This window comes from Delphinapterus leucas, chromosome 4 (assembly GCF_059928025.1).
Source record: "Delphinapterus leucas isolate spDelLeu-1000000601 "Yukka" chromosome 4, BTC_Dleu_Yukka2, whole genome shotgun sequence".
Taxonomy (NCBI): domain Eukaryota; kingdom Metazoa; phylum Chordata; class Mammalia; order Artiodactyla; family Monodontidae; genus Delphinapterus; species Delphinapterus leucas.
This window is the reverse complement of record NC_143132.1, coordinates 131,230,468-131,244,223: the sequence shown is the minus strand read 5'-3', so window position 1 is coordinate 131,244,223 and position 13,756 is coordinate 131,230,468. Positions and strand designations below refer to the sequence as shown.

At 53.6% G+C, this 13,756-nt stretch overlaps 1 protein-coding gene across 1 annotated transcript in view; it reads right to left on the bottom strand.

The window, feature by feature from the left end:
• Nucleotides 1–13,756, bottom strand: part of DZIP1L (DAZ interacting zinc finger protein 1 like) — a 71,920-nt gene that overhangs the window by 27,841 nt on the left and 30,323 nt on the right. Inside the window, exons 9-15 of the mRNA XM_089911109.1 lie at nucleotides 11,748–11,778; nucleotides 10,563–10,616; nucleotides 7,208–7,341; nucleotides 5,116–5,311; nucleotides 2,185–2,401; nucleotides 1,593–1,759; nucleotides 384–523 (exon numbers count right to left, since the gene is read on the bottom strand). Coding sequence (XP_089767235.1) covers nucleotides 384–523; nucleotides 1,593–1,759; nucleotides 2,185–2,401; nucleotides 5,116–5,311; nucleotides 7,208–7,341; nucleotides 10,563–10,616; nucleotides 11,748–11,778 — 939 coding nt within the window. The remainder of the gene's footprint in view (nucleotides 1–383; nucleotides 524–1,592; nucleotides 1,760–2,184; nucleotides 2,402–5,115; nucleotides 5,312–7,207; nucleotides 7,342–10,562; nucleotides 10,617–11,747; nucleotides 11,779–13,756) is intronic.

Sequence of the window (13,756 nt, the reverse complement as noted above, 5' to 3'; positions counted from 1 at the left end):
TGCTCTGCACACAGCCTCGCGCTGGGGTCCTCGGGCATGAAGGAAGGGGGAGGGGTTGGCTGTGGGGTGAGGCGGAGCCGGAAGAGAGCAGCTACTGCAGGAAGCCAGACACAGAGCTGGGTCCAGGCTCTATCAGAGGCAGGAAGTGGGAGCGTGTGCGGCCCGGAGACACAACCCACTGAGCGGTTGTTCGTATAATGAAACAACAAGCACTGGAAAGTGGCCATCGCTCTACCTGTGCAAGGGCAGAGGGGACAGTGAGGTCACCCGCAGTGTCACACTAGGGCCCAGGCTGACGCTCGCTTGGCCCTCCCTCAGGCCCCCAAACTCAGAGCTGGCTCTGTAGGGAATTGCAGGGCAGCCTCCAAGGCCCTACAGCCTACCTGGGGCTTCCCTCCTGGCACAGCAGCCCTCTGTGGCCCGGCATTGGGCTTGCAGAACAGACTGACCTCTCCAGCAGGCTTCTTGGTCGAAGCCCCCAGCTGCTTCTCGTGATTTCTGACCATCGACCGCACCAGTGTTCCTGGAAGGCAATCAAGGGGAAAAGCCCAGAGTCTGAATGCATCATCCTTATGGGTCACATCCAGGCTCTGGTGTGGATAAAGGGAGCGTGGAAAAGGGTCAAGAGGAAGAAGGAAGGGCAAAAACAATAAAAGAGGGGCCGAGAGAGAGAGGCCGAGGCCGGCGTGTGCTTGGAACACCCTGTAAGTATACTGTGCACTTAAGGACACGGCTGGGTACACAGGCTTAGGAAGCTGCCCTTCCCTCTCAACGGGAGGCCGGGAGGAATCCCTGCTCAGTTGGTACATGAACTGCAAGACTAACGTGCAGTTCCTCCTCCAACACCTTCACAGAGAAACGAAGAAATATCATCAATATAAATTCGCACAGGAGGGCTGCGGGCCAGACACGCTTTCTGTGAACTCCACGCAAGAAGGGGGCTAAGCAGTGACTACGTTATCAACGGACTCTGGTGACGTGGGAGAGCAAAGTGGGTGTCCAGACCTCAGGACCGGCCAAGAAGCAGGGAGCTAGCCACGGACTAGGACCAGGATTCAAACATCTGGGGCCTGAACAGAGGTCCGGAGCTACGACAGCCCTCGGCTCATTGATTCATTCAAAAACTGTTTGTTAAGGGCCTAATGTGTACCTCGCCCCTCATTACCCATCTTGTCCGGAAACCTCATTTTACAACAAAGGAACCAAAACCCTTCACACAAGCACACACAGGGAGCAAGTGACAGAGGCTGAAGCGTGTCCGAGGACTCCAGATTCCCGGTTCCTAGATGTTTACACCCTATCATCTCGCCTGGCAGGTCGTCAGTACTTCTCCAGAGATCTGGTTCTAGTGGTCGATGGATTGGCAGGCTTGGAACACACTGTGGACAAGATGAAGTACTGCAGAATCCATGGACACTGGACTTGGCAGATAGAGCTGGGCTTACACCCCAGCGCTTCCACTTACTGACTTTGGAAAGACAAAAGTTCCATATTCTTTCATCTTTGGCTAGAAAATGCAACTGAAGCCAGAAGCTACAAGCCTCTTAACATTTTTATAAGAAAACCTTCCTCTCCTGAGGAAGCCAGCACACCTGAGCTCTTGCCAGGTGTCTGGGCGCTCCCCTCCGAGGTCTCGGTGTCAGACCAGTCCGAGTCATCCTGCAGCCGGGGCCTCGAAGGAACTCTCGGGGACTGGAGGGACGCACGAGAGCCAGTATCTGCCTCCGAGGCCTGTTCAGAACTGAACGGGGGCGTACTGCTGAGGAAAGGAAGAAACGGGCGATGTGTGGGCCGGAAGGAGGATGTTCAACACCACACTTCACCACTTGCAAGCTTGTTTGGTTTGCCCAGAGCCAGCCCTCCTCCCTCCCTGGGCCCAGACGCCAGCCAGGAGTCATCTGGAGAGTGGCAGCCACACCAGCTCCTCCGTGAGCAGATGAAGACCCAGCCCCTCCAGCGTGGCAACCGAGGCTTGGGGACAGGTGAGTAAGGGGAGGGTAGGTGTGTCCTGGCTGGGAGCAAAGGACCCCGGTCTCTTCATGGGAGCTAGGGCTGGACCGCACCTGAGGCCCTTCCTGTTCACTTCTGCCTCTGCCCCTCCCCTGTCTGCAGAAGGCTGTGGGGGGCCCAGGACAGGGCGGGAGCCACACCACAGACCCAGGGAGAGCGCAGAGCCTGGCTCACCTCAGCCCGGGCCCCAGGGAAGGCGGGGTGCTGGAGGGTCCAGGCGCTCTGGAGCCAGGAGTAGGGGTGGGCCCCTGAGCCAGGCCCAGGCCGTGGCTGCCGCAGCTCTGAAGAGGTGACACGGGGGACTCTGCCGGCTTGGATGACCGTGCCACGTGCAGGGTCCTGGCCTTTGTCTGGGCCTCTTTGGTGACCGGTGTGCTCTGCTGGCTTTTGACTAGAAACACAGGTAAGAGTGAGTTTCAGAGCATACCCATCTGGGCCCTCGAGCCCGAGAGAAGCAGAAGGAGGCTCCGCACGCGGGAACTGGGCAAGTCACTCTGTGCAGAGTACCGTCATAATCACAGCGGATTTAATAACTTCCCCCACCCCAGGTGTCCTGCTGCTGGCCAGACCTGGGGCCGGGACCCACGGTTTCATCAGAGACCAAGAGAGCAGCTGGTGTTCCAGGGTCATGGCATCGTTTCGGGAGACCCGCGGGAGGCAGCAGGTCTGAAGAGGGTCCAACATGTCTGCAGCTCCCCCGACACAATCGTAGAAGCTGGCTTCGCCAAGGCCACCTACTCCCCTCTCTACCCAACCCAAGTGGCTGCTGCTGGAGCGCAGGCAGCCCTGCAGGAAGGCTCTGCTGCCACCAGAGGGCGCCGGTGGACCACCTGGGCCATCGAGATCCACACACCCGCCTCCCAGGACTCGGCTTGCGCAGGAGTGCTTAAGGCAGGCAATTAGATACAGCCCCTCCAGTTCGCGAATCACAAGGGGCGGGCAGTAATGCAGGATTGGCAGTTTTTTTATGGGAAGAGAAGAGGAGAGAAAGTGGATCACAGGGAGTCCGAGTAAGCACTGTTTTATCAAACTCTTACACGTGTGGACTGGGCCACAGCATAAAATGCATTTCTTACTGTAGTTCGCAGTTCGAAAAGACGGTTCAAAATGCACAACTCTCGGAGAATGCACTTACACAGAAGTGGGGTTTCTAGGAAAGAGTAAACTGAAAGGAGGGTGAACTTGCTGAGGGAAAATAACAACAGCTACAGTTACTATGCACAGACCAAGCTAAGCACTTCACATCCAACATCCATTTAGCCCCAGGCAGGCTTCCAGGGATTCGGGAACACTCAAGACCCACGATTCCATGGAAGTCAGCGGCAGATGCAAACCCAGGTCATCAGTCATCCCAAGTCTAGGGCTCTTGCCACTGCCTTGGCTGCACCCCGCAGCTTTGCCCCGAAACAAAAGAGGCATACTCTGAGCAGAGACAGGAGGTGAGCTTTCGTACAGCACTCATGGGGCCTAGAAAGAGAACACGTGGGTGCAGAGCTGGAAGGAGGCCTACAAAATGCCGAGAGAACAGTGTTCATCTCACAGGTCAGTGATGGGCCCTGGAGAAGGCAGGACCCAAGGCCAGGGAAGCGGAGACAGAAGGTGGGGGCCGGGGAGGTTCCCACTGCAGGCTCTGGGACCAAGCACTGGAGGGGAGGGTAGCACCTTGAAGAGCAAGAAAACTTTCTCTTCTTTTGGAAACCAGGACTCAGAGGGGGCTTCCATTCACCCTCCTTCGGGGCCCATCCCCTCTCCGAGCTGCCCCAGCCTGTGCTTGGCCCTGTCACATCACCTAGTCCTGGCTGGTTTCCAGCTAAGGGAGCAGGCCCCGGCCCAGGTCAACCTCAGTAAATACTGCACTCAATTAAACAAATTAGGAATGAATGAGCATTTGAGGCAGAGGGTTATGTGAAAGGCAGGTTAGCAGCCAGGACAAACACCCTTCACTCTGAGATTTCTGTACAAGACTAAAAACTATCCTTTCCTTAGAGCTTTTAAGGCCAGAAGTTTAAACCAAATACAACAGAGTTACCCAGATCATCGACACAATTTTCACCATATTCTCAAAGCAACTGTCCTGTTCTCTATTTAACATTTTTATATAAAATGACACCACTTTTAAACATAAAGTACCCACTTCATACTTATGCAAGTAATAATTTCCATGAGCTCTCAGGATTGCTATGTTAGTAATATTTTTCCAATGTACATGAAGAAAAATAAAGATTGAATCTTGAAATTATTGATTCACGTACCAACTAAAATCAACCCTCATAGCCCCCAGCGATGGGTGGACCACACTCTGGAAACTTCCTTTGCATACAGAGCTCAGGTTGGGGCCTGCCTGGACACAAGGAGACAGCAGAAGCGACGTTCCTCTGGCTGCACACATCCATGAGCGAAAGGAGCTGGGGCATCACCCGGCCTGTGGATCTGAATCTAGAGGTGGGGGCTCCTGAGCCAAAGGACACAGTTCCCTTGCTCCCTGCGTGCCCTGAGGACAGAGCGCGGAGGGTCCTCGCCCACATACTTCAGTCCTCCACAAGACCCACAGGGCCTTTCAATATCACAAATTCCAGGGACAAAGCAGCGGCTGGACCCAGCCCAGGAGACATCTGAGTTCTGAGGACTTGTCCACCTGCCAGACTGGCCCAACCGCTGCCCCAGAGCCGAGTATTCATTTGATAGATCCTTGCCTCCACCTGCAGCCTCTGTGCTGACAGGCCTGGTTTATAGAGCCACAAACAGAATGGGCTGCTCTCCGTTGCGGCAAAGCTCAACTTATGATCCAAGCAAGTAAAACAGTGCAGAGCTAAGCTGCTGAAGGGGGCAGCGCATCGGAGCAGGGCCAGCTCAGGGCTGAGCACAGCTCTGGTCCTGGCTCTCCTCTGCTTCCCCGAGGGACTCTGGTGCCCACCCCACCCCATCCACAGACTCTGTTTTTCCAGCAGAAGACTTTTGGACTCAGACACCTGGGAGGACCCTGTCATCTGGCCCTTCAGAGCAAAGCCCTGGATGTGGACGGGGGGGATTACGCACACCCTTATACGCAAACAAGCCTGCACCCTCGCAGGTCACAGCCCCGAGCAAGCCCACTCGCCAGCTCACCTGGAGCCTCGCCGTCTGGCTGGGACACCGGGGCCCTGTTCCACTGTCTCTCCTCCTTCACTCTGCTGCTGGCTTCCTTGATGAGCTTCTCCCTCAGACTCAGAAATTCAGAAAACCTCCCCGCCTTCTGCTCCCGCTGGGTTCGCAGGAGGGACTCCAGGTGTCGGAGGGTGTGAGCAGGGATTCCCTTTGCGTCCTGGAAGAGCACAGAGGTTCCCTCTGGAGATGGGCTCCCCTTCTCCTTCCCTAAGCCTCTCAAAGCTTTTGCTGGCCTGGGAGTCACTGGGATCAGTGCCGGTGCTTCTGGGAGAGGAGCTGAGCATTAGAGCAGGGCGAGCAGGCTGCTGAAAGCAAGGTGGGCTAGGACCTGGGGGCCCCAGCAAAGCACACACAGCAGGATGGTGCAAAGGGGCTACGCACCAGTCCATCGACATCAAGCATACAGGCTTAGGTGGGACGTGCCTCTCCACCACCCGACCGAATCCTACAGTGGGGGGACCACGGCTTGCTCCTTTTTGTACCCCTACGCACTATCGTTATGCTGGACACATTGTCCTCCGTGGCTAACAAGATTTGAAAACATCAACTGCAAAAAAACAAAGCCAGGCACCCTTCCAAAACCTACTGGAACTTGCTTGGGCTTTTGACATCCACCTAGAGCCCATGAGAAATCATTTAAGATTAGAAAGAAATGGTTTAATCAAGTCTGAACATAAGGCCAGAGTTAGATAGAGCAGTAGTTGAAAACAGTCAGTGATTAGGGGGCATCCTTGCTACGTTAAACCTAGGTGTCTGTTGTTGTTGTTGTTGTTTTTTGGAATTCTCAACGATGCGATGCTCAGCTTCTTTGATAACAAGATGTGTTTTTTAATAATAGATGTCACTGGGCTTCCCCGGTGGCGCAGTGGTTGAGAATCCACCTGCCAATGCAGGGGACACGGGTTTGAGCCCTGGTCTGGGAAGATCCCACATGCCGTGGAGCAACTAATAAGCTCATGCACCGCAGCTACTGAGCCTGCGCTCTAGAGCCCGTGAGCCACAACTGCTGAGCCTGCGAGCCACAACTACTGAGCTCATGTGCCACAACTACTGAATCCCGTGCGCCTAGAGCCCGTGCTCTGCAATAAGAGAAGCCACCGCAATGAGAAGCCCGCGCACCGCAGCTAGAAAAAGCCCGTGTACAGCAATGAAGACCCAACACAGCCAAAAATAATGCCTTTCATGATAATATGCATACTCTGGTTGAACACGGGCATGTAGGGACAATGGTGTTCAAATGCTAATTTGTACCAGAATGTTCAGAGCCTGCTCCACCCACAGCCACCTGCTGAGTGGGCATGGCCACGTGTGCCACCGATGATGGACACTTCACCCAAGGGGCCCCTCCAAAGGCCACACTGAGCCAATTAAATTCCCTCTGTCAGAAACAGAGACACAGTCCTTTGGGGCACATACAGTCCCTTTGTGCAGGAGAAGATGGAACATCTTGTTTGATAGTTCCACTGAGACTCTATCCAGTTGGAGAGGAGTCATCTGTCAAAGTAATATCCACATACTGTCCACCGTCACACCTGGACCTTCAAGCTAAGGCACATCCCCTTATTATTCATTCCTATAGCATCCAATACCTCTCTTGCAGAGTATTTCTCACAATGGCAAGTTATTAAATTTCTGGACAATCACTGTTTAATACCTGAGTTCCCTACCGTTTGTAAACTCGGTGAAAACAATGATCAGTTCTGTCTGACTCATCACTGCATTCTCAGCATCTAGTACACTACTTAGCACAAAGGTGCTCAGTAAATATTCGTCGGGTACGTGAACAGCAACAACAAAACAGAGACGCAGAAGAAAGTAGCCAGTGAGTGGAGAGCACGGAGAAGTCAGGACACAGGGTGACATCTCAGGAAGCCACTGGAGGAAACAGAGAAGCGACCACAGTGTCAGCTGTGCAGGTTTATATTCCTGGATACCAAAGGTGCCCCACTGGAACCAATAAGATGAATCAGCTTACCACGTAAAGAACAATCGACCCTTTGTCGGTTCAAGAATGCCCTGTGTCTAAACGGTAGGTACCGGCCCTGGAACTCACTCGCTTTATCCCCATGCTTTCCAGCTTCTCCTCCAGGGTGTCCTCCAGGACTGGCCTGAACTGCTTCAGCAAGGTGGGGTTTCGACTGAGAGCTGCCAGCACCTTCTGCTGTCCACTGCGGGAGTCCTCCAGCTCTGCAGCACAAGACGACCACCAAGGTCAGCCTGGGTGCCCGAAACCTCTACTCCCAAAGCCACACCGCACCCAGCCAGGGATCCTGGTCTCCAGCCTGTGCACCCAGGGCCACCAATCCCCTCTGAGTGTCCATCCCCGGGTCCTTCTCCTCCTGGGAACCACTGCTGCAGACCCCCTACCCACCTTCAGGATCCTCATCCCCTGCCGGTCTGGACCTCCAAGATCTGGCTCAGTCCTGTCCCAGGTTAACTGAGAGATTTCAGGCTTTTGACTCACAGTTCAGTGCTGACAGCAGTTTGTTCCCTGGGCTCTGGTCTTCACGCCCCCCGCCCCCGCCCCAGCTTCACTGAGATATAACTGACACACAGCACTGTATAAGTTTAAGATGTACAACACAATGATTTGGCTTACATGCATGATGTATGTATACATATACATATGGTGGACAGATAGCTCCCTGCTCCCCTTGTTTACCGCCTAAATCAGGCGTTCTCCCTCCAATTATATACATCAGAATTGCCTGGGTTTAAAGTGTACACTCCCTGGCCCCATCCTCCAGAGAGTCTGATGCCATAGGTCTGGGGAAAGGCCCTGGACTCTGCATTTTAACTTGCCCAGATGATTCTGATGGAGGTGAGCCACAGACTGCACCTTGAGAAATACCGACCCAGCGGGTAACAAGATAAGCAATTACAATAAAATGGGATAACTGCTACAAAGGGGCCACCCCGGGTGAGTCAGGGAAGGCCTCCCAGAAGTGCCCTTCAGGTCCAATGCCGGGGGCCACTGTGGCTACAGAGGGACCAGCCTTTTGATTCACTCAGTAGACGTTTACTGACAAGTAATGTGGAGCTTGAACAGGCCAGTGCTGAGGACACTAAAGAAAACCCTCAAGGAGCTCACAGTCAAGGCGATGGCCTTAACCCTGGCTTCTTATCAGAATCACCTGGGCTCCATCCCAAGCTAATTATAGCAGAATCTCGGAGGGTGGGCCCCAGGCCTTAAGATCTATTTGTGAAACTCCCCAGACCTAACAACAGCCATGCCTGACAACCAGCTGTTCTAGAGCAGCGGTTCTCAAAGCGTGAGCCACGGCATCGGCACCACCTGCCACTTATTAGAAACGCAGATTCTCAGATCCCAGTCCAACCTACTGAATCAAAAATTCTGGAGCTAGGGGCTTCCCTGGTGGCGCAGTGGTTGAGAGTCCGCCAGCCGATGCAGGGGACGCGGGTTCATGCCCCGGTCCAGGAAGATCCCACATGCCGCGGAGCGGCTGGGCCCGTGAGCCATGGCCGCTGAGCCTGCGCGTCAGGAGCCTGTGCTCCGCAACAGGAGAGGCCACAACAGTGAGAGGCCCACATACCGCAAAAAAAAAAAAAAAAAATTCTGGAGGTAGATCCCAGCAATCTGTGTTTTAACAAGCCCCCCACTGCCCCTCAGGGTTGACGCTTTTCCATAAAGTTTGCACAGGGCATGAGCCCCAGTTTGGGCTGCATGTTGAAATCACCTGTGGAGGTTTAAGTACTACTGATGCCTGGGATGCCCCTCACCGCGTGTTGTGATTTAGGTAGTTGGGGACTGGCATGGTCCTCCAGGGAGCTGCAAGCAGCCTGGGAGCTTCTTAGTGTACAGCCAGTTGCAGAGAGCCGTGGGCCCCGCAGCGGTCCTCAAACTAGAGCAAGCCCCAGAATGCCCTGGAGGGCGGGTGCAGACAGAGATGGCTGGGCCCTGCCCCAGAAGTTCTCATTCAGTCTGTGTGGCATGGGGCTGAGAATTTGAAAATTTTACATTTCTAATAAGTTCCCAAGGGATGCTGCTCTGCTGGTCTGGGACCAGCAAGTGAAGAAGCACAGCACAGCCTGACAAAGGTCTGGGTCCCGCCTGCAACAGGATGGGGCATGGAGGGGGTGGGGAGACGTCTCCCTAACTCGCCCTTCTCAGCCTCCTTCTCCTCGAACTCTAGGCCCCCACTGGAGGATTTGGTTCATCCCCACTGTGGAGCTTGTGTAACTCTAATTTTTGCTACTGTATCCCAAGGTTAAACGCACTGGGTGGGGAGGGAGGTAGCAGAGGACTGATTAGGTAAATTTAGGTTCATCCATCCGACGGGATACTGTGAAGTCCTGAAAAATTAATGCAGCGGCTCTATATAAAGGGATTGGAAATGACTTCCCAGATACGCTGTTAAGCAATAACCACAGAAAAATATGTACACTGTGCTCCCGTTTAGGAAAAAGGAAAAGAATGCATACATCTATGTGCCTGTGTTTGCACCAAGTATCTCTGGAAAGATGCGTGACAAACCATTAACAATGGAATCTCTGTGGCGGAGACTGGATGGCCCGGCAGGAGGGAGACCTACTTCTCACTGTGCACCCTTTTGCTTTTCTTTCCTTCTCCCTTCCTTCCTTCCTTCCTTTTTTTTTTTTTTTTTTTGGTCAATAGCATAGATTACTGTCTCAAAAGTAAACTACTACATTAAAAAACAAAATAAAACACCCCACGATGAACTCTTTGGTGACACCAATAAAACCCTTTCCTGGGTGCACCTGTTGGGTCGCTCTGGGACTGTCACATCACAGCCTGGCTGGGCAGGCAGGCCTGGTCAGCAGGTTGGCTGTGAGCTCTCTGACCTTTCCTGGGAGCTCCTTCTTCCTGACCCTCTCAGGAGAGTCTATTTTTTTCACTTCTCCTCCTCTGCATTCCCTGGAAACATCTGGTTGAGAGCTCGGCGGAGGGAGTGAATTAAAGCAGCAGGTACCCAGGGCTCTGCAGAGGGCGCCGAGGAGGATTCCTGCACATCAGTTAGGTCCCGTGTGATCTGTCTGCAGCATGCTCGCCATGCAGAATAAAACCGCAAAGGTCATTTGAAGCCAACGCAGGGAGGCTGCATCCACTGCTCTGGGTAGTACCAGGCAAGCGGTGGGGCAGGCACCAGGGACAGGCTATGCAGCAGACACTGCGCCAAATCCTGACTCCACCACCTGCCGGCTCCGTGACTCTGGGAAAGTCACTGACCCTCTCTGAGCCTGGGTGAACCAGCAGGCTGCACGTTAGTACCTGTGTGTAATGTGCCTGGCAAGCACAAAGTGCTTAAGAAATATTTATTTCACGTCCCTAGTTCCCATGCCCCAGCCTCAGGTAGCCAGATCCCGTTAAGCAGGGACAAGCTAAACAATGAAGAGTGCAGCCCCCAGGGAAGAAAAGGGAGCCTCACCTTCCTCGGAAGAGTCCTTCTCTGTGTCCACAGCCTTCGGGCCCTTGCGGATCCCTGAGGAGAGCAGGAGTAGTTAGTGTCTCCAATGCCTTGGACCCCATCCCCGCCTTAGAGGAAAGCACGGGACAGCGTGTGAGTGCCCTGCCAGACACGGCAAGCCCTCGAGCCGGTTCTCTAGCAGAGAGAGGCAGGATGGAGCAGCAGTCACAACCATGGACCCCGGAGGCAGAAAGATCAGAGTCCACGCTCCAGCTCTGCCCCGCAACGAGCTGCACAGGACACGGTAAGTCCTTGAACTTCTCTAAGCCTCAGGCTCCTCCTCATCCAGAAAGTGAGAACAATATACCCGCCCCACGTTAAATCATGGGGACAATGGATTTGAAGTCCATGGCACACAGCTCCTATGAGTGGCACACACCCCAGCCCCAGCCCCCAGGAGATCAAGGCCATAGGAATAGTGCCTCTCTGAACTGGTTGCGAGGCTGGGAAAGAAATGTCTAGCCTCGAGGCAGGGGACGGGGGAGATGTGTGGGTCTGCAAGGAGAGGCAGAAGGGAAGCTACAGGCATAGGGCAGGGGAGGTGGGGTGGAGTAGAAGGGCCAGGTTTCATAAACAGGAGGGGTCCCCGGCAGGTTGCTGGCGCCCTTTAGACGCCAGCGCCTGTGTCCGTCAGACACACACAAGCACGCACACCAGCACGCCGGAGTACCCAAGAGGAGGAGGGCGTACCCTCCAGCCAGGCCACATTCACACAGATTCGCAGAGATTTGGGGTCAACTCGCTACACGCTGGAAACAAGGTAAAGTTGGATGGAACTGAATCACAGGCACGGTGAATTAGAAAGAGCCTGTTCAGGAGCCCTGCCTGCCCCATCCATCACTGCCCCCAAGATCCTCACTCCCCACTCCCACCTCATGTCTCCACCGTCCTACAGAGAAGAGCAGGCCAGGCAAGAAACCCTGCCAGCCACATGGAACGCCTTCAGCACAAACCTGGGCTGCAGCCCTGTCTGTCCCAGAAACCGACGTCTTCTCACCCTCCCCCACCCAGCCAGAGAGCTTGACGCTACAGGCCCCTGAGCTGCTGCCAGCAGCCTCGTCCTATACATTGACTGGTGGGGGACAAGAGACAGGAGAGGCCAAGACGATAGCCACGATTGTTACAAACCTCCCCGTACAGACTTACCCTCCACCTTCCTGAGAGACATGGTCTGGATCTGCAAAGATGTGGAACAGAGCAGGTTACAGCCAGCAGGGGACTCTGCTGTGAGCGGTGGCTCTGCCTAGTTCTGTGAAGAAGGGATGGCCAGTGTTTCCATGCCAACCACTGGGAACTGGAGGGAGCTCAGAGTACTCTGCCCCAGCCCCTCAATGGCACCAAGGGTGAACAGCAGCAACCGAGATGGCACCATGCTCCACTTTCCCTTGGTGAGGAGACAAGAATGCCCCTCTTCAGAGATGCACTGTGGTTTGAAGGGCAGGAGCCCCATGCAAGCAGAGGGGGCAGGCACACAGGCAGTACTGTCGGTATAATTGGTGGAAATCAGCCAGGGCAAGGGAGGCTCCCCTCCTGCGATGTGGGCATCTGAACTGAGTGCCCCGTGGGAGGGAGGAGGCATGATGTGGACAGTCACCGACTCTCTGCTCAACCCCTCTTTTCCAGGAAGTGCTTCCTCTTTCTCCTTCCACATAGTTGCAGACAGGACAGCCCCTTGTGGCAATGAGTCCCCCACACCACAGCCAGGTTTGGGCAGAGAATTCTGGACTGGTAACATGTGAACTCAAGAGTTCTTGACAGCCAACTGGTTTGAGTTTTGGTTGTCACTGTTTATTTGTTTGCTTGTTTGTTTTGCCATGTAGGGCAGACACGGAGTGGAAGCTGACCTTCAGAGTAAAAGAAAAAATCGAAGCGGATACAGAGAGAGGAACAGAGACACACAGCAGAGGAAAACTCCTGACTACACTCATGTCTCTGGTCCCAGTTCATTCCTAGACTTGGCTGCACCCCTGCCTCGAGCTCTCTGAGACACCCTGTCTACCCTTATGACAAATCCCCTCTTCTGCTTAGGCTTGAGTTGTTTTTCATTACCTACTGATGAATGACTCATCCAACGTCCATTTCTAACTATTCCTCCTTTGCTTACCTCTACCCTAGAAAGTATAAAACTAATTATTCCCTTTCTAACCTTCCTTGCAACTATAGTTGCCCATATAACACAGCTTTGAACAGTAAAATATAAGTAGAAGTCTTGGGAAAGAGCCTTTTCATCAATTGCTTCCATTGGATATGACTGTGATGGTTGGGGCTATGGCAGCCATCTTGCAACTATGAGAGTCAAGCATGAGAACAAAAGTCAATATGCTGAAGATGGTAATTAAAACAAAGAAAAAAAGAAGAAAGAAACAGAGTCTGGGTTTCCAATGGCATGACCTTGCAGCTAAACCAAGGCCATCAACTGTCACCTCTTTTGGTGTTACAATAAAAATAAACCCCTGTTAACCTATTCTGCTATGTTTAGCCAGTGGGTTCCTAACTGAAACATGTGCAAACAAGAGTTCTGGGTAACATAAGGAGGAAACCTCCAGACTGGACCTGAGGTGGCCACAGCTGTGAAGAGTTAAGTGTGTTGGGGGAGAAACAGTAAAAAGAAAAGCAGCAGGGCCATGGGTTAATAAGATATGTTGACGGTGAAGTATAGCTGGGAGAACAGAAAGGCACAAATAGCAAGAGGTACAGGAACAGTGGATTAGACAGTGACAGTGGGTGCTCAGCCCAGGGAAGCTGTGTGGAGGGTGGTATCGGACCCATGGCAAAGGACCTGAGGCCACAGGAGGGCCCAGCTGGGGACAGATACTCGTCTCCACCGACCTGGGGCTCAGAAGGAGGAGCTGAGCCCACGCTGGGCAGACAGTGATCTGCATTAGATGAAGAGTCACAGGGGCCAGTTCTAGGAGAGGGTGCTTAGTGAGTGACGCCTTTTCATCACACTAGTTTATCTGACAACTTCATCAGAGGCAGGCAATTTATGAAAAAGGAATTAGTTAAGAAATGATGTCTGAGGACACGGTGAAAGGGGCACACGCTTTGCATTCCACCTGCCTGGCGAGGGTTGAATCTCACCCCTGTCACTTATAACATGCCCCGTGTGGACTCGAGTGAGGCGCTTGACTTCTCCTGCCTGTTTCATCAGCTGT